This window comes from Pollachius pollachius (assembly GCF_949987615.1).
Source record: "Pollachius pollachius genome assembly, chromosome: 1".
Taxonomy (NCBI): Eukaryota; Metazoa; Chordata; class Actinopteri; order Gadiformes; family Gadidae; genus Pollachius; species Pollachius pollachius.
Window position 1 is genome coordinate 5,541,924 of NC_136934.1, and position 17,123 is coordinate 5,559,046.

At 44.4% G+C, this 17,123-nt stretch overlaps 2 protein-coding genes across 2 annotated transcripts; one reads left to right on the plus strand and one right to left on the minus strand.

Moving 5' to 3' along the window:
- Nucleotides 1-3,607: 3,607 nt before the first annotated feature.
- arrdc3a (arrestin domain containing 3a) lies at nt 3,608-11,828 on the minus strand. The gene is made up of 8 exons (XM_079737976.1): nt 11,312-11,828; nt 9,318-9,399; nt 8,961-9,108; nt 8,238-8,340; nt 7,799-8,055; nt 6,954-7,113; nt 6,535-6,677; nt 3,608-6,190 (listed from the first exon to the last, which is right to left on the minus strand). The coding sequence occupies exons 1-8, from the start codon at nt 11,589-11,591 to the stop codon at nt 6,122-6,124; spliced, it is 1,242 nt and encodes a 413-aa protein (XP_079594102.1). The 5' UTR covers nt 11,592-11,828; the 3' UTR covers nt 3,608-6,121.
- Nucleotides 11,829-13,408: 1,580 nt separating this feature from the next.
- Nucleotides 13,409-17,115, plus strand: arsk (arylsulfatase family, member K). Its single transcript, XM_079754749.1, has 8 exons — nt 13,409-13,570; nt 13,718-13,847; nt 14,061-14,220; nt 14,454-14,736; nt 14,932-15,103; nt 15,277-15,501; nt 15,664-15,879; nt 16,489-17,115. Exons 1-8 carry the CDS (start codon nt 13,466-13,468, stop codon nt 16,758-16,760), a joined length of 1,563 nt encoding a protein of 520 aa, XP_079610875.1. The 5' UTR covers nt 13,409-13,465; the 3' UTR covers nt 16,761-17,115.
- The last annotated feature ends 8 nt before the right edge of the window (nt 17,116-17,123 follow it).

The window sequence follows — 17,123 nt, forward strand, 5'->3', positions numbered from 1 at the left end:
AAAAAAACAATGATGGAGCATTCTTCAGCTCCGAGATGTTAGCCATGCTCCTGTACGCAAAACAGAATTGTTCCAGTGTGGTATGATTTCTATTCCAAGCCTGGGGCTCTATTTTCTTTATTCACTAATTTACACTTTACAATATGTGTGCATAATTAAAAATGTATTCACATTATGCTGTAACAAGCCTTAGCTAACCGTTTAAGGAACACTTGCCCCAAAGGATTAAATTGCAGCCCGTTTCCACGGATTACAGCTGGAGTGTGCTCTCTCAATACTGGACTCATTTGAAACATTTTAAACTGGTTAGGATCCAGGTAAAAATAATATACTTATATATCCAGTATTTTATTTCTTTGTTCTTTTTCCTTTAAATAACAGTTAACTTATGTGTCTAATTTTGTTCATGTTAACTAATGGTAGTCATGTTAACTAAGATCATCATTTATTCATTATTGAATAGGGTTAGGTTATAGCTAACATTAACGGATAAGGAATTTTCCCCTTATTGGAAAGTGTTACCCTTTATCTTTCAGAGATATGCTTCGGATTACACCGTGCTGAGCACTGTGTGTGTGTGTGTGTGTGTGTGTGTGTGTGTGTGTGTGTGTGTGTGTGTGTGTGTGTGTGTGTGCGTGTGTGTGTGTGTGCGTGTGTGTGTGTGCGTGTGTTTGCGTGTGTGTGTGTGCGTGTGTTGCTGTACTTTGTACTGTGTGCGGCTGTGCGAGTGCGTGTCGGTATGTGCATGCAGCTTTACATGTTTGTCTGTGTGTGCGCGCACCTGTGCATGTGTGTGCCTGTATGCGTTTGTGTGTGAGTGTGTGTAATCTTCTACTATGACACAGTGATGATCTGGCAGGCAGGCCTACAGGGGCCTCTGTGCATCCATCCTGAACGTGCTTGCTCTGAGCACGCTGCCCAGTACCATTGGATCACATATACTGTAGGCTTCTGGGTAGTAGGATTACCCAGTGAGAGGAAACAGCTGAGGCCGGTGTAGTGTCAGCACTAGCTAAACAACGCCATGGCCACTCCACTCACAAAGACACACACAAAACCCATCGGTCATTACCCGCACGCACACACATGCACCATCATCACACACACAACCACCCTTCATAATCTCCTTTATTATTTCATCCCTCGGGGTCACACCGCCACAAAAGCTTGGGTCACAGATGTCAAAGGGCCTAGAGGAGGGGAGGGGAGGGGGAGACATGGAGGACTGAGCTAGGAGACAAAGGGAAGCTAAAAATGCTTGGTCAATGCCACATGCACTGCTGAGTCAGCGCAGGGAGGCCGCTGAGGAGAAATTATTTAAGTCCAACGTCTGTCGGGTCGCTAGTTAGCATTTGATGTGAGGGAACAAGGTACGACTTCCTTTCACTTCGTGCAAGTATTAGGTTGATTCATTTTAAAACAAAAAGGAGGATAAAAAGGGATGAAAGAAGATGACTTGTGCAAGTGTTTGATGTGGTCATTTGAAATAACCTTACCGCGACTGTAACTCTGAGATAATTATCTTGAAGTCCTTATCTGTATTTACGTGTGAAGAGAGGCCGCTTGTTGAACATCATGTGATTCACTACATTACACTTCTATCGTGTCAGCTAATACAAAACAACGCAATAGGAAACCCAGTGCTCTATTGCACAATGTAATTATGGGTTATTCCAGAGTCAGGCTAGCAACACAACAAATAACTCAAGTTAACAGGTGGAACTTGTTCTTTGGCTCAGCCATTCAAAGAGAGATACAGAGATAATTCTTCTAACTTGCATGTTTAAAGCTTATTAATGAATGAATTAATTCATTAATTTAAAAGACATACTTATTCAAGATTACTTTGCGACAGATTGGCTTAATGTACCAAATGATGTGGAATTATATGGAAGGCCTTCCCATTAAAGGGACGTTTTTATGTTATTTCACCCTCATCTGTATAAACTATTATTATTTAATTAATAAAAAATCCATTTACGAAGGCGCATCCAATTCATGTGCAAAAATACGCAACAAAAACAAAGATGACCTCCTCTTTGTAGTGTGTCCTACAACACGCAGGAGTCGTCTGGCTACAACAGAGATGTGTCTGGAATGATGAGCTGGGATATTGAAATGTTACACAGCCCTCTACACCCTCTTTCATCATGGCTGAGGCCCCGCTAGTGCCTGCATGATTCAACAGTGGCTCAATAAATCATGGTAACCTGTAGCTGGCCAGCGATTTCTATGTGTGTGTGTGTGTGTGTGTGTGTGTGTGTGTGTGTGTGTGTGTGTGTGTGTGTGTGTGTGTGTGTGTGTGTGTGTGTGTCTGATTTCACTGTCTAATCCTAGAGAGAGTTGGCTACTCTTTCTCCTTGTGTCTCACATCGGGTAATAGTCTGGATTGTAGTCATAGTCGTAGTCAAGCCTTCCAAGTCCATGCTAAGGCACAAAGGAATAGAAAACGTTTAGAAAGAAGTTAAATATAAATACTAATTCAAAATACTATTTGGACATCAATTTGACATTCAATATTAAATAACATAATTGAGAGTGTTTTGGATATTAGTTGGCCAATACATTGCAAAAAAACTGTTATACAATTCTGAGTTCAGTGCACAACACAAGTACTTAATAGATATTAAATATTAAACGGATTTGCATTTTCTGACTAGAGCAAGGAGCACTCTATCCAACTTTTATCATTTTAGCACTGAACCTTGCCCTTGAAACAAACAAGCTGCTAGACAAAGCCCAACAGTGTCAAAAACGCTATAATAATCCAAGATACAGAACATACCTGGCTGACACCCTTAAACCTGAACCTATTGCCGTTGAAGTGACGGACTCGTTGTCCCTCAAAAAACATCTATATTGATTCAGGTCAAATTTAAAAGCATATAAAGAAATCACTCCAAAGATCATATAATCTGCAGAGAAAGGATATGCAGTTATTCATTCAACCTTTAGGGGCACTGTTGTTCTGGTTATCAAAATAGAACCGTAATAGAGCTGCTTTGACCAAACTACAAATGGTATCTGGCTGCTGTGTTCCAGCATATCTGTTGTGTTTCTCATTCTTTGTGTTGATTGGACATAAGAGACGGGAATTGCTTCAAATGTTTGAATTTTTTCATGGATGAAAGAAGAAACAAATGCTTTTCATATTAATTTGGAACAAAAGTTTATTCAACTCAAATGGAAGAACAAGACAAGAGTTAAATCATTCAGAACACATATTCATAGAATATCTACACATCCGCATGAAACAAAACTATTAGACAAAAAAGAAAAATTAACAGGACATAAAAATGGAAAATAATGAAATTCAAAGACTAATATTGCACTTTGTTTCTAAAATGTTTCAGATCCCCTATCCCAATTCCTTTCATCTGGTAACATTTCGGTTCCTGTCTTTTCCAAGTCAGGAGTTTAGCTTAGTTCTGACCCTGGACTAGTAAAAAATGAAAAGGCCCAGGCCAACTGACTATGGAATCGAAACCAACCTGAAACAAATCTGTGAGCTTATTCAATATAGTTAGCTTGATACACATTCCCTAAGATCAAGTCCAAGCGAAAAATTACAAAGAAATACAACTACATAAATGCTATTGTCTTGGAATTGGCGTTTTCGTCTATGAATCTATGTGAAGGAAGTGCTTCTTGGCAGGGGGGGATGGGGGCTGGTCAACAGCCACGGTCCCCCACTACCCAGAGATACCCAGAGAGGCTAGCCAGATACCAACTATGCTGCATGTAGCCGTACGGTGAAGCTAACTATATCAATGCCCATAAAACACATGGAAAAACTCGCCCGATTTAAGCTAAGGAAAAAGAAAAACAACCACAGACATTAAATCGGGGAAGCCTGTCTGGGGAACATTTGCAGAACACTCCACTTTTGTTGTCTTTCCCTTTTCGTCCCTTTGAATAAACATGGAAAAGTGTCGACATTCAGACAAACCAATTAGAAGAGAGGAACGAGAGCTAGGCTGAAATAAATGCAGACACTGAAGAATAAAGAATTATTACAGGTCTTTTCTTCTCAAGGCCACTAAGATAAGTTTGCTTCAGAACTCTGAAGTTTGTTGATAACTGTCAATGGTGCTCGATTCCAGGTGGCCTTATCTCGACAAGCGCGTATACTCACACAAAAAGAAAAGAGCTAAAAACTTGGCAAATACAATACTTGTATTCACTGCGTTGAAATGTAAACTTAAAAACGAAAATTGAGTAAAGGATAACAATTTGACCAATGTCCTAAACAACACTGCTGGACTAGATTTAGCAGGGTAACTGCCATTTGAATTTATCCAGACCTTCACCTTTGAATGCAGTTTCTTCTTGTTAAAAAAAGTCACACGTATCTAATCTCTGGTTCTAAACTTCCGCTCCAGCTGGCCGTTTGTGTTGAACGAGTTTAAAAACCAATGTATTACTCATGTCAACCTAACACTACTTGTTCTGGCCAGTTGGAGCTGAGGTTTAGGAACAGCCCCAGCCAATCATGTTGAGCTGGAGCTGCGTATTTTAACGCAGCAGGAAAAACGTTTTTCCTGCAATATCTTTTGAAATTTATTTTTATTTTTTTTAACTTTTAAAGCATTCTGGCTTCACGGGTCTGGTAAAATCGACAGATTGGATGAACTGAGCATGTGCAGCAGGACAAAAAGGGAATGTCGTTATGCCAGAAAATTGCATTGCTTCACTGTATGTCTCTTCTCTCTTGTTTTGGTAGTTTTACTTAAAAAAAAATGTGACTTTGCAATTTAAAAGAAAAACAGCTTTTTTTTCCTTCTCTTTTTTTCTCTATTACATTTTGGCGAGTGAGAAGACCACCTGAGACAGTGCTTTATAGAGGCAGTAATGCACATCAGGGTTTCCCTGAGATCTGGAGTAGAGAAGGCTGCGGCCCATTCGGAGCACCAGGGGAATGCGAGCCGTACGGGTAGCATTTAGCGAGTGTCAACCTCCCGTCTGCACCTCTCTAGTTCAAATCCAGGGTAACGGCGACACAAAGCAAAGGAAACTAAATCAAAATAGGCTGGAAGGCGTTCTGTGTCAAGCCAAACACAAAGAAAGACGGACAGAAAGCCGACTAAACGCAATAAGGGGTTGAGCGACGCTTGGATCGATGCCCAGAGGGACACAACTTAAAGAGTTACAGGTGCAGGTATCGTTTTCTGCGGTCTGGTTAAGTTAGTTTCAAAGTTGTTAAGGAAAACAAAAGAGTATTATCTTCAAACAGCTTGACCTCTTTCAGTGCATTGTCATTTTTTTTTTTTTAAAACCAGTCACGTTTCCCGCATCGCTCGACGATGTGCGAAACAGAAGAGTATGAGGAGTCAAACCTGCATTTTCGTTTTCAGTCCAGCGAAACAAAAACAAAAAAAATGCTGTGACCAAACTATTAGTGATTTTTCGTATTTTTTTCTATTATCATCAGATGGAGCCACACAACTCAAGCAAATTAAATGTGCAAAACAAAAATCCCAAACGAGGCAGATCGAGGAAGTCATGTCTTTGCTCTGCCGTGATAGCAACACCGCAGCACACTTGCACTCGCGCCATACCCTCTCCAGCTCCGACCCCACCCACGTCCTCTGTCGAGGTTTTCGGAACACCATTAGTTCAGCTCTGAGCCGTGTCCTTATGTGCCATGGGTCTAAGAACCAACAGGGATGAGGACGGGTCGGGCCAGACGGAGCCCTGGTAAATCCTCCTCTTCATCATCATCCTAATCCCCCTTCCGGGTGTCGTCTCCACCACCAGGGGGCGGCCTCCGCTCGCTTGGGGGCCTTTATGCGTCGGGTGTTGAATGTTTCCTCCCGGTGCCTTCCTGAGAACGGGCGGACACGGGAAGGAAGGGATACCCCTAACCACTGACGTCCCTTTCCTTCTTGTTGAGGAGGACAGGAGAGATGTGAGTCCCAGCTAACAGATAATGGTCGTTTCATCCAAGTCTGTGTGTTGGTCGGTCGGTTTACTTTGTGTTTTTTTTCCCCCTCGACGACCGAGTGCGTGGGACACCGTCGCCGGGGAAAAGAAATGGACAAAGCAGAGGAGACCTTTGGAGGGAGGTATTTTTTCTGGAGTTCCCCTCGAATTCTTCGGGTTCAGAACGTGTGGGCTTCCCTCAGCGAGACGGACACGCGTCCAGCCTGCGTACCTCTGGGCAGCTGGCCTGGTCGGGGTTAGGGTCGACCTGCCAGGAAAACACAGGGAACACAATAAGATACAGCCCCACAAATACATGGATCACCTTAAATAGATTAATTATAAGATGCACACTCCCACAAAGATATATATTACCTTTAATAGATTAATTATAAGATACACAGTCCCACAAATACATGGATCACCTTTAATAGATTATTGTTAAGATACACAGTCCCACAAAGACATGTATTACTTTTGATATAGGAATTATAAGCTACACAGTCCCACAAATACATGTATTACCTTTAATAGATTATTTATAAGCAGAATGGCCCATTGGCCCATCATGGATGATATCTATTTCTACGTCGGTGATGGCATTGGGCCTACCTCGGAGTAGAGGGGCGGCGGCTGGAAGCGGAACTCGTGGATGTAGGCAAAGAGCGGTCCGTCCAGCTCCTCGCGTGCCGGGGCCACGTCCAGACTGCTCTGACGCTGCTCATCGGTCACGATCTCTGCATAGCTTGGGGGAGCTACACGGGAGAGAGAGAGAGAGAGAGAGAGAACGAGACAGAGACAGAGAGAGAGAGAGAGAGAGAGAGAGAGAGGGAGAGAGAACTGGGGTTAGGTCTAGCTGCCAGAGCAGACGCTTTATCCAAAGCGACTTACAACAAGTACTATTGTAAGAGTAATATCTCCCCCATTTCCGAGCCTCCGTAACGTTATTTGTATTGTGTGAATATACGAGTGGCGTGTTTCTCAGGGGTAGTCGGTGGTACAGTGGGCGGCGTTGCGCGCTGTGAACGTACCCTCCGGTCTCTCGGGCAGGGCCATGCCCAGCCAGCTGGTCATGCTGCACTGACTGCTCACGCTGGAGGTCCGGGAGCCGAAGGGGTGGAGGGGGATTGTGCCGATGACCAGGGGCAGGTTGAGGGACAGGTTGATGGCCCCGGGGATGTCCACGTAGACCTGAGCGCCGACACAGAAGAAGAAAGAAAACGTTGTGAGGCTGAGCTACGGCTAACCTTTTTAAGAATAAAACCGTTGAGGCTCAACAGTGTGACACCGGTGGAGGCGACGAAACATGTGGTTCTCCCACGCGGTCTAAACCGGATGTGCGAGAGAGGTGTGACTGCTGCGTGCCGGTCAATCGTATGACGAGTTTATACGACGCTCATGCAAACGCTAACCTTGGAGAGCGAGCGAAGGCTGTCCAGTGTGACGAGGTAAAGCGCCGGGTAGGGCAGGTGTTTCTCAGATCTCCCCGGGTAATCCCCTTAGCCGTGTGTGTGGACAGACTACCAGGTACGGTGTCAGCGAGTGTTTAGCCAGCTGGGGTCTGAGCCGGGTCATTTAAAGGGTACTTCTCTAAGAGTAACATGTAGATCTATTGCCACGTTTTACAGTACACTAGTAACTGGTAAACTAGTAACTGGTAAACTAGCCACAGGTAACAATGTGTCACCCCTTAATATGGAAGCATCGATACAGATGAATCTACCAAAGTTGACTTTCTGGTACTGAGTGGGATGATTTATACATCGAAATCGATCTATCATTTCTTCAAACATTTCATTTTTTAACAACATTTTTATACAGCATCCATCCCGAGACACAAACGTATCTCCCTGAGGTGGTGGGTGGCGGTGCTCACCATGAGGGAGTACTCCACCCTGATGATGTTGCAGTCCAGGATGGACGGGGACACGGGGGGGATCTTCAGCATCTTGCCGCTCCAGGTCTCCGTCTTGCCGGAGGAGAGGGACTCGCCCCGCAGGTTGGCCACCAGCTGCTTGACCTCCTTCATCTTCCCTTTGGCGTAGAAGGTTTGGGTTTGGTAAATGGCCGCCTTTGGCACCACCATGCGGGACGAGCAGTTCTCGATCTCGGCGAAGATCTGGATAGACTCGCCTGGTCGGCGGGAGGGGGGCGGGGAAATGTATGTTTAGAAAACAAGCAAGTGAAGGAAGCCATGCTTGAATAATTAACTCAGTCTGGTACTGGTTTTAATGGTTTCCCCGGTTATAACAGGTCAATACAGTAATTCATGTCTAATCACTTCAGGATGGTCAAGGTGGCCATCGGCTCCTCACCTGGGGTGTACCCCTTCCGCTCTATTTTGGCACTTAGGGAGATAGGACCTGAGGTGCAGAACCAGCAGCAAAGCGTCTTGTCTTTGGTGCCGGCCTGGGGTGACTGAGGGAGAGAAAAACAACAGAAGAAGAAAGATTAGCAAACAACAAAAAGAAAGACAATCTCGCGAGTGCCTCCTTTATCTCGTGGGCAATCAATGGGTCTCTAACTTTATTAAGGGAGCACGGTGACTAGCCTGAACCAGACTAGCTCTGACCTCTGTCGCGGTCACCTTTCGCTGGTGTTGATCGGTTGGGTTTGGCAAGAGCCAGCTTTCCCTTTTTTCCCTTCCTTCTGTGGAGGCCCAGAGGAACACACAGTGTCACGCTTTGTGTTGAAACACGGTGGCTGACGTGTGGTATCAAACTCTCACTTCTCCTTTCTAGACCCACATCCATCCAGCTCCATTGTCACCGGTTACTCACATTATCGTCATCGCGTTATGAAAGTAATTGTATTAAGGCTGCACGGCCATTCAGCCTTTATGCAATAATAAAAACTGTTGACTTCATATTATGCGATAACAAAAACAGTTGGCCTTTGTCTCGGGTGTTTCGCAACGCTTTGCGGTTAAAGTGGGCCTGTCTGAAGTGATCCCCTTCAGTAGCGAACGCTAAGACCTCGATCAGCAACACCGAGGGACCAGGCCGGATAAAGGGGTGACTCTCCCCCCATAGGCTTACCAGCAGTAATGGAGTGTTGATGTCGATGTGTTCAAAGACCGTGAACTCCTTCTTTGTCTTCATGGGCAGGAGCCACGGCCTGTGCAGCTCGGCCTTCACCCAGTAGCGAACACTGCCATGCTTGCCTTCGAAAGAGGTAGCCAGAGGTCTGGGGGAGAGAGAAGATTCACAGGGAGGGGGTCATCTCCAGTCCGACGGGCTCCAGAAAAACACAACACTTGAAATGCAATGCATTTCATAGCACTTAAACACATATAGGCATCTACTTTGAGAATGTCTGTATAAATACGCGAGTACTAAAACGAATATCTAGGATATGAATAGATGATTGCCCGAGGCCATGAAGGGGAGACTCACGTTGTTGGAAGCTCGAGGCTGAATGCATACTCATGTCTCCCTGAATGAATAGTGGTGAGAGCTTCTTCTGAGTTGTCGTCGTCTGAAAGAAAAGGAGGAAAATGTTCCAAACACATGTATACTGTACCTGGGATACATGCTGTATACGGTGGCGCCTGCAAGTCATATCAAAACACAAGGCAGGGGAGACAAAGAGAAAAATAAAAACGCACTGTAAATTGGCCTTTTAATAGTTCTGGTAACATATCGATTGCAGTAAAATGACAGGTGGCACAGAATCATCATCATAATCCCCTAAATATACCAAGCATTCAAAATGTGTATTTCAATTGCTCGTTCTGTGTTATGCAAACAACAACAAAAATCGCTCAAAATATAACTATTACGGACTAAATGAAATAATTCACTCAATAGGCTAACATAAGGTACAATAAGGTAACAAAAATTTCTATCCCATCATCTCCAATAGTCCATCTCTTTTGCACCTTTTAAGGTCATCGAATTGTATTCAAATGCCTTTGCGTTAGAAACGGATGGTTTATCTTGAGCTGGCGTGGTTTCAAATCGCGTCATATAAAAAAATAATAATCTAAAATCAAGATAATATCGGCAGGCGGCTGTGCTTCTGCCAGCTCAGTCAGCACTCCCCCTCTGTCCCTCCCCTCCCGCACCGCCTTCAGCAGCCGCACAGTCGTGTGGTAAACAACTCCCGAGCTGTCACTCAAACGGCAGACTTCAGCAGGAGGAGACCGGCCTAAACCGGTGCAAGCAGCTTCCCCAAGCCGGTCTCCCTCATTACGCATTCATTGTGCGGCATGCAGTCACTGGCTCACAGCCTAGACGACTCACTGCCAGGAACGGCCCCCTACAGGCCGGATTCGTGCAGTGCAAAAGAGATCAGGGACAATTTGCCTATTCATTGATACTATGCACACGATGAATTCGAGGATTTTTACACCCCCAGACAATAAATGAGAGCCACGTAAATACTGGCTCAATGCATTTATAAACGCATATATATATATATATATATATATATATATATATATACAAATATATATATATATATATATATATATATATATATATATAGGCCTACGATATAAAATATTGCAGATGTCAACAAGGATCGATAGCAGAAACGGACAAATAAGCTCTCCATAGCTTACGATCATTTCACATTTGCACATCTACGTTTGATAGGACAGCATTCTCTAGATCTGAACTTTGGGGCTTTAACTGGCCGATGCACGCAAGAGCTGCAGGCAAACATTTGCAATTTTACAAATGCATCATTTTTTAAAGTCATTACTTTGGTTGACAAGCCGTAGCTTTTAAAACGTCTGCATTTCAAACCAATGTGCAGAATTGTAATTCTGTTTCCTAATATGGTGTTTTCAATATTGATGTTGCAGAGGCTTGCAAAGTTGCAGTTCCTTCTGTCACTTTCTGCAAAGCCATGACGTCATCAGCGACACACGAGCACCTGAGCCAATCAGCGCGCGGCTAGACCAGTCCCTTCACCCCCCTACCCATCCAGTTTGTGAACAGGATTGAACCGCTTTGAACAATGGGTGGAAACTTAAGAAAATGTACAAAGAAACCACCTAATGCGACACCTTTCCGCGAAAAACTACCAAACTATCACCTCACCGTTTACTGGCCAAACGTGCGGTGCTTTGAGTGCTCATTTCCAACGATGACACAAAGGTTTCTTTCACCAAAAAACAAGGTGATGCATCCATGACTGTCATTCATTCGGCCGGCTCACATTGGGACAAACAACGTGTGCTTTTGAACAGCAGCAGCCAATCTAAAACAGTCATACATTATTCGATATCCATATATCCATATCTTGGATGGTCTCTATTCATTATGTGAAGATTATACTTATTTCCAGGGCAAAACCCATTCCAGATTAACCTGACCCACAAGTACAATGAGCACCATAGTCACAGTCCCAAGTTTCCTCAAATGCACTCGTTATCTCTTACCTCTCTCGTGTCCAATGAGTATGTCTTTGTGGCTCAAATATTCCACTTCTTCCGTGTAATTCTGCGTGTAGGCAGTGTTGGATCCAGCGTTTCTCGACTCAGTCCAACGAACTTTGGCGAATCCCTTTGCGTGGATCTTCAGGGATTTGACACGAATCTCTCCGGTGACTTCAATGATCACCCTCCCTGAGACCGAGTCCCCGCTGGAGAACACGGGCACGTTGCTGTCGTTCAGACAGTCGTAGCTTATGGTGAAGCTCTTCACCTTGCCGAGCACCATGGTGGAAAGCAAAGGGCTAGGGGGAGAGACCCTAGAAATAAAATAAAAAATACTAGGAAAAAAATAATCTCATTTAAAAAAAAGGTGTAGTCGTCAAGACACTGATCAGTATCTGCCCTGCCAAAAAAAAGCAGTAGGCACAGACAGATCAGTGCTTTCTCTGCGAACAGTTCATTGAGGTGTGATGGCTGGAATAACAGCAGTGGATGCTGTTACCGTCCGCCTCTCGCGCGTTGGTCTCTAGTCAAAGACGAGGAGCTCGCTTCGCGCAGCGCACTTTAAGCGTCGCTTTGGTGAAAAACAACCTACTGAGCATGCGCACGACTCCACTGCCCCCACCTTCCGTCTTTGAGGACAAGGGAGAGAGGAAGGTGGCGTGGAGCCAGATGACAACTTTTGAGAACAGTTTGACAGACATCTAAAGGAAAAGGGCCAATGATGAACAAAAATACAATTTATATTTCGAGGAAACGTGTTTATTTGGTAGTTTCAAATGTGATTCTCAAATGTAATTCTCAAATAAAGCAGAATCGCCTTAATCGTACGAGGCCTGTATTGCGTTTGTATAGGTGCCATTGCGAGCCTGGTGTTTGATTCAGCATTTATAACTCAATCTGCATGTGTGGTCTCAGTTCCAGGTTTACAACACGTCGTTGTTCATTTGCTGCACCAATTGTAGATTCTCGTGGAAATTGAAGACTTCGTACTATATGCTGAAAACAATGTTTCCTCGGTGCAGAACAATGCGTCCCGATGGAGACTATATTTGGTGTGCGTAAAGATGTGGCCAAAATAGGCAAAACATAGCGCCTTTGTAGCGCTAATAAAAAGGTCCTTGACGTTTGTCTATATAGTTAGGGCTGTACAGGCAAACAGGCTGGGGGTTGGGGTATGAACGCTGATGCACGCAGAATACAAACAAACGCCACCTGGCGGTTAGGAAACGAACCAGTGCTTTGAAACAGGCATCACCTGTTGAATAGACAAATTTTAATTGAATTTGATTTAATTAATAGCAGAACATCACTGGTTTTGGTTGTGCCGGCCAGGGTTGGGTATTTCTTATCTAATATTTGTTTGCATAGGGTTTCAATGTAATGGAAACATGACATAATATTCTACATATTGTGTAATATTCAACCTATGTTGATGCGTTTCATGCTTGGATCACCAAGAATCACAACTGGTATGTGAACAATGGTGCTGTAGTACAGTAATTGAAAATGTTCCTTGGGAGAACCTTTACGGAACATCATAAAGCTACAGGTGGTTTAACAGAGTCTCTAGACAAGGAATTCCACCTGGATTGCACCGCATTCAGTCACAGTGGGGTTGGTGAGGCCGAATAATCTTCATTTCATGGTAAAATGCTGCCACCTAAAGGCCATGGGAATGCATTACATAAACCTAAAATACATGAAAAGACGCGCCTGACTTTCTAATTCAATCGAAAATATGTACACAAACCCATACAAACATTATTCATTAAAAGCACTGCTTAAAATCGTTTTAGTGATATTTAAGTATATGCAAAGAGACGCCATTATTATCAGTTCAATTTATTTTTCGTATTTGATTCCTCCTCCCCAGTGAAAAGGATCAGGCTAAAGGAATCAAACACACATTGGTGCAGATAGGATTTAAAATGAAAAAAAACGACAGAGCTTACTAAATTAAATAGTTTTATTCAATTCCACCGTTTGGAGTCGAGCCTGCAGGTGGAGTCGACTCGAAGTCCAATTATTTGGAGAATCGACGCCCAGAACGGACGTGATGGAATCAGGAGTCGACTCTTACTCCCTATGAATCCTGTGTGAACACAGGATCTTTCTTTATAGGTCCATGGCGAACCGCCACAGCAGCAACATTTAAGGATGCTTCACCTCGTTGTGTGGATTGTACTCTGTCAAAGTTTTGTGCAATGTCTTTTCCACAATCGTACCCGACCCAACATTGTCATGGTGATGGCTGATGCTTTCGTGAGTGTCTCTTTCCCATTCTCATAAACACTGTGTGTTATATATTATGCGCAACATGTAAGTTATACTTGTTTCGTTCGATTGGAAAAGTGTAAATAACGTTTGTAAGACCCCATTCCCTTCTCTCCTCTATTTTTCAAAATAAAGGACGGACGACTAACCTTTGATCCTGGCAGAAGAGTAGTGCAACTTCCATATATAAACTACCTTAGAGGACTGGGAACCACCTTTCTAGATGCCTACACAAATTCTCCAATATGCTGCCCTTCAAGAGCATGTAAGAATTCTCATAACTTGAATTAATTTCAAATCTGCAGGTAATTGGTTTGTAATAGACGTGAATAGAAATGCATGGTGTACAATAACAACAAAACAATTATCCATGCATCATTGTGGATTTGTTATTGCCATTATTATGCGTACATGTTACTGGGGGCCATTGTACAACCCCTTAAACTTATATTTAAATGATATTTGCCCCATTGTCAAGCTATGTGGAGTGGCCAATTTGCTCACCTTACCCAGTCTTGGAACAACAATAAGTGCCTTGACGGTAACGCTACAACGTGGATGGACTCGTTAGAGAAGAGTGGCTATCAGACGAACATGTTGGGCAAGCTGGACTACACCTCAGGGAGCCACTCGATCAGGTAGGGGAAAGCTTTGATGGCTCGTCAGGACACAAGCCAACAGGGTTGTACGAATTCAAACGGATATAGCAAGAAAAGGACATTTTATTTCATTCACACACCCGCAAGTGTTTGTGTGCGTGTGTGCGTTTGGGTGTGCCTGTGTGTGTATACATGTCGTCACATATTTCCAAGTGAGGAATTCTCATTCATTGTGTGGTGTTTTTTTTTTTCTCTGTACAACTTTAACCCAGTAATCGTGTGGAGGCCTGGACCCGCGGCGTGAAGTTCCTGCTGAGGCAGGAGGGCCGGCCCGTGACCCAACTGGTCGGGAACGCGTCCACAGTCCGGGTCATGACGAAGGACTGGGAGACGGCGGACAGCGCCACCCAGTGGCTACGGGACACGGCTGGGCGGTTGCACCAGCCGTTCGCCCTCTACCTCGGCCTCAACCTCCCCCACGCGTACAAGACCGACTCCCTGGGGCCCACGGGAGGGGGATCCACTTTCCGGACCTCCCCGTACTGGCTCAAAAAGGTACGGGAGCTCTCGGTGCTCTCTGTAGGCTCCGCCTTAGAGGACCATGTGTCTGTGTTCTGGATCACCTTTCAGCTGGTGTTGTATGTGAGAGAGAAAACAAACAAACCAACATTAACCCCTTTGCTTTTCCATGCACGCACACACGCACACACGCACAAACACACACACACACACACACCTACGACCCCAAAGGTATCCTTGGAACTCATCTCTGTTCCCAAATGGCTGCCCATGTCAGCCATGCACCCGGTGGATTACTACTCCACCTTCACCAAGAACTGCAGCGGAGGGTTTTCCCAGGAGGAGATCAGGAACATCCGGGCCTACTACTACGCTATGTGTGCTGAGGCCGATGCCATGCTTGGTGAGTACAGTAATGGTGGTTAAATCTGCTATTTATCATATGTTTTTTAACAAACAAACAGAGGTTAAACATTTTTAATCATGAGCCTGTTACATTTACAGCATTATTACTTGAAAGCATCTTTAGGCCTTAATAGACGTTTTCTGCTCTGTCTGTTATTTTACCGGTCCCAGGCCAGGTTCTTGGGGCCCTGCGGTCCGCTGGGCTGCTGGACAACACCATAGTGATGTTCACCGCCGACCATGGGGACTTGGCCATGGAGCACCGGCAGTACTACAAGATGTCCATGTTTGAGGGCAGTGCCCACGTCCCCCTGCTCATCGCGGGCCCCGGACTGGCTTCCGGTCTGCAGTCCACCCAGACGGTGTCCCTGGTCGACCTCTACCCCACCATCATGGGTAAGAGAAGCGGGGAGCGTCTGAACAACACGTGGGGATTGATTGACACATCCCACTAAAACATTGTATTTTTGACTGGTGGTTGTTCCCGTTTCCAGCCAGTGAAATGAATAAAAAGTGTATGTATTGAATGAAAGCGCAACACCTCTCTGTGTTCTGCAGCGCTTGCAGGCATCCCGGCACCGGGCCCCCTGAGTGGACACTCTCTCCTCCCTCTGCTCTCCCGGCCTGGCGCCAGTCCAGCTGAGACCCATCCGGGCTGGGCTCTGAGCGAGTACCACGGATGTAATGCCAACGCCTCCACCTACATGCTGAGGAAGGGCCGGTGGAAGTACATTGCCTATGCAGATGGTCAGAGTATCCCCCCACAGCTCTTTGGTCAGTCCCCTGACATGATGGTCTCTCTCTCTCTCTCTGTCTCTGTCTCTCTCTCTCTCTCTCACGCTCTCTCTCGCGCTCTCTCTCGCTCTCTCGATTCTTAACCTGCCAAAATATAATGACACAGTGAGTAGATATTACCAGCACACTTTCTTTCTGGCCTTCTGGGAGTCCTGAGTTAGCACCAGGAGGAGGAGAGAGCAGCAATATCACTGTGTTCCTTCTACTGGTGTTTACTTTTTGTTAATTTGCAGAATGAGAGGAAGTCCTCCCTTGCTTTCTCTCGCTCTCTCTTTCTCTTTCTCTCTCTCTTTCTCTTTCTCTTTCTCGTTCTCTTTCTCTCTTTCTCTGAACTTCAGATAGAGATTCACATGAAATCATAAGAAACGTAAAAGATGTAAAAAATATTTGATTTGCTACATTCTTGAACATTTATATTTCCATTGTTATACTGAGAAGAGCACCTTATATGCTGTTAATAAAATATGACTAGTATTTAGTGATGTTAGGTAGTCTCTCACCTATGAAAAAACCAACCAACTGTTATAACATTAGTATGGAGTCTTATACCTGTGGCTGTTTCACCTTCACCCCCATCCTCTCTTGTAGACCTGACACTGGACAAGGAAGAACTTCACAACGTGGTGACCAAATTCCCACAAGTTGGGGCATACATGGAGGAGCAGTTACGTATTATTGTGGCATATCCAAAAGTGTCTCAGGCCGTGCAACTGTACAACAAACAGCAATTTATCTCTTGGCGGAAGAGTTTGGGCAGGTATTACAGCAAAGTCATCGCAAACCTAAGATGGCACGTGGACTGGCAAAGAGATGTGTTGGCTAATGAGAAGGCAGTTGATGATTGGCTCAATGGTATATGATAGATTATGGACACTGGACAAGGATGCTATTCATTCTGATGGAAACAATGAAAAATATATATTTGATTAGTAATTAGCAGGGTTACAGCCTCAGAAACACTAGAAGGCAATCGTCTAACAATTCCCCACACCTCAACACAGCAGAGTTTGTATCAACATTCCTCCTCAACATTTTTTCTGATTGTTAGTGTGTGTCTTTATACTGTGCCTATTGTGAGGATTTATTTTGTGATAAATAATAAAGATGCAGGTATAATAAAGATGCTGACATCTTAGCATATTTAATACATGTCTAACATTTGACTCAATATTAGTATGAATATTATTATTATTACTTTTATTGCCAATGCTAATGGAAAGCAA

Coding starts and splice junctions, on each gene's coding strand:
- arrdc3a (XM_079737976.1), bottom strand. CDS start 11,591: ATGGTGCTCGGCAAGGTGAAGAGCTTCACCATAAGCTACGACTGTCTG. Junction 7,114..7,798: donor GGGTGGAGTACTCCCTCATG/GTGAGCACCGCC, acceptor GTCGGCGCTCAG/GTCTACGTGGACATCCCCGG. Junction 6,191..6,534: donor CGCCGCCCCTCTACTCCGAG/GTAGGCCCAATG, acceptor TTTTCCTGGCAG/GTCGACCCTAACCCCGACCA.
- arsk (XM_079754749.1), top strand. CDS start 13,466: ATGCTTCACCTCGTTGTGTGGATTGTACTCTGTCAAAGTTTTGTGCAA. Junction 13,571..13,717: donor TGGTGATGGCTGATGCTTTC/GTGAGTGTCTCT, acceptor TTCAAAATAAAG/GACGGACGACTAACCTTTGA. Junction 14,221..14,453: donor TCAGGGAGCCACTCGATCAG/GTAGGGGAAAGC, acceptor ACTTTAACCCAG/TAATCGTGTGGAGGCCTGGA.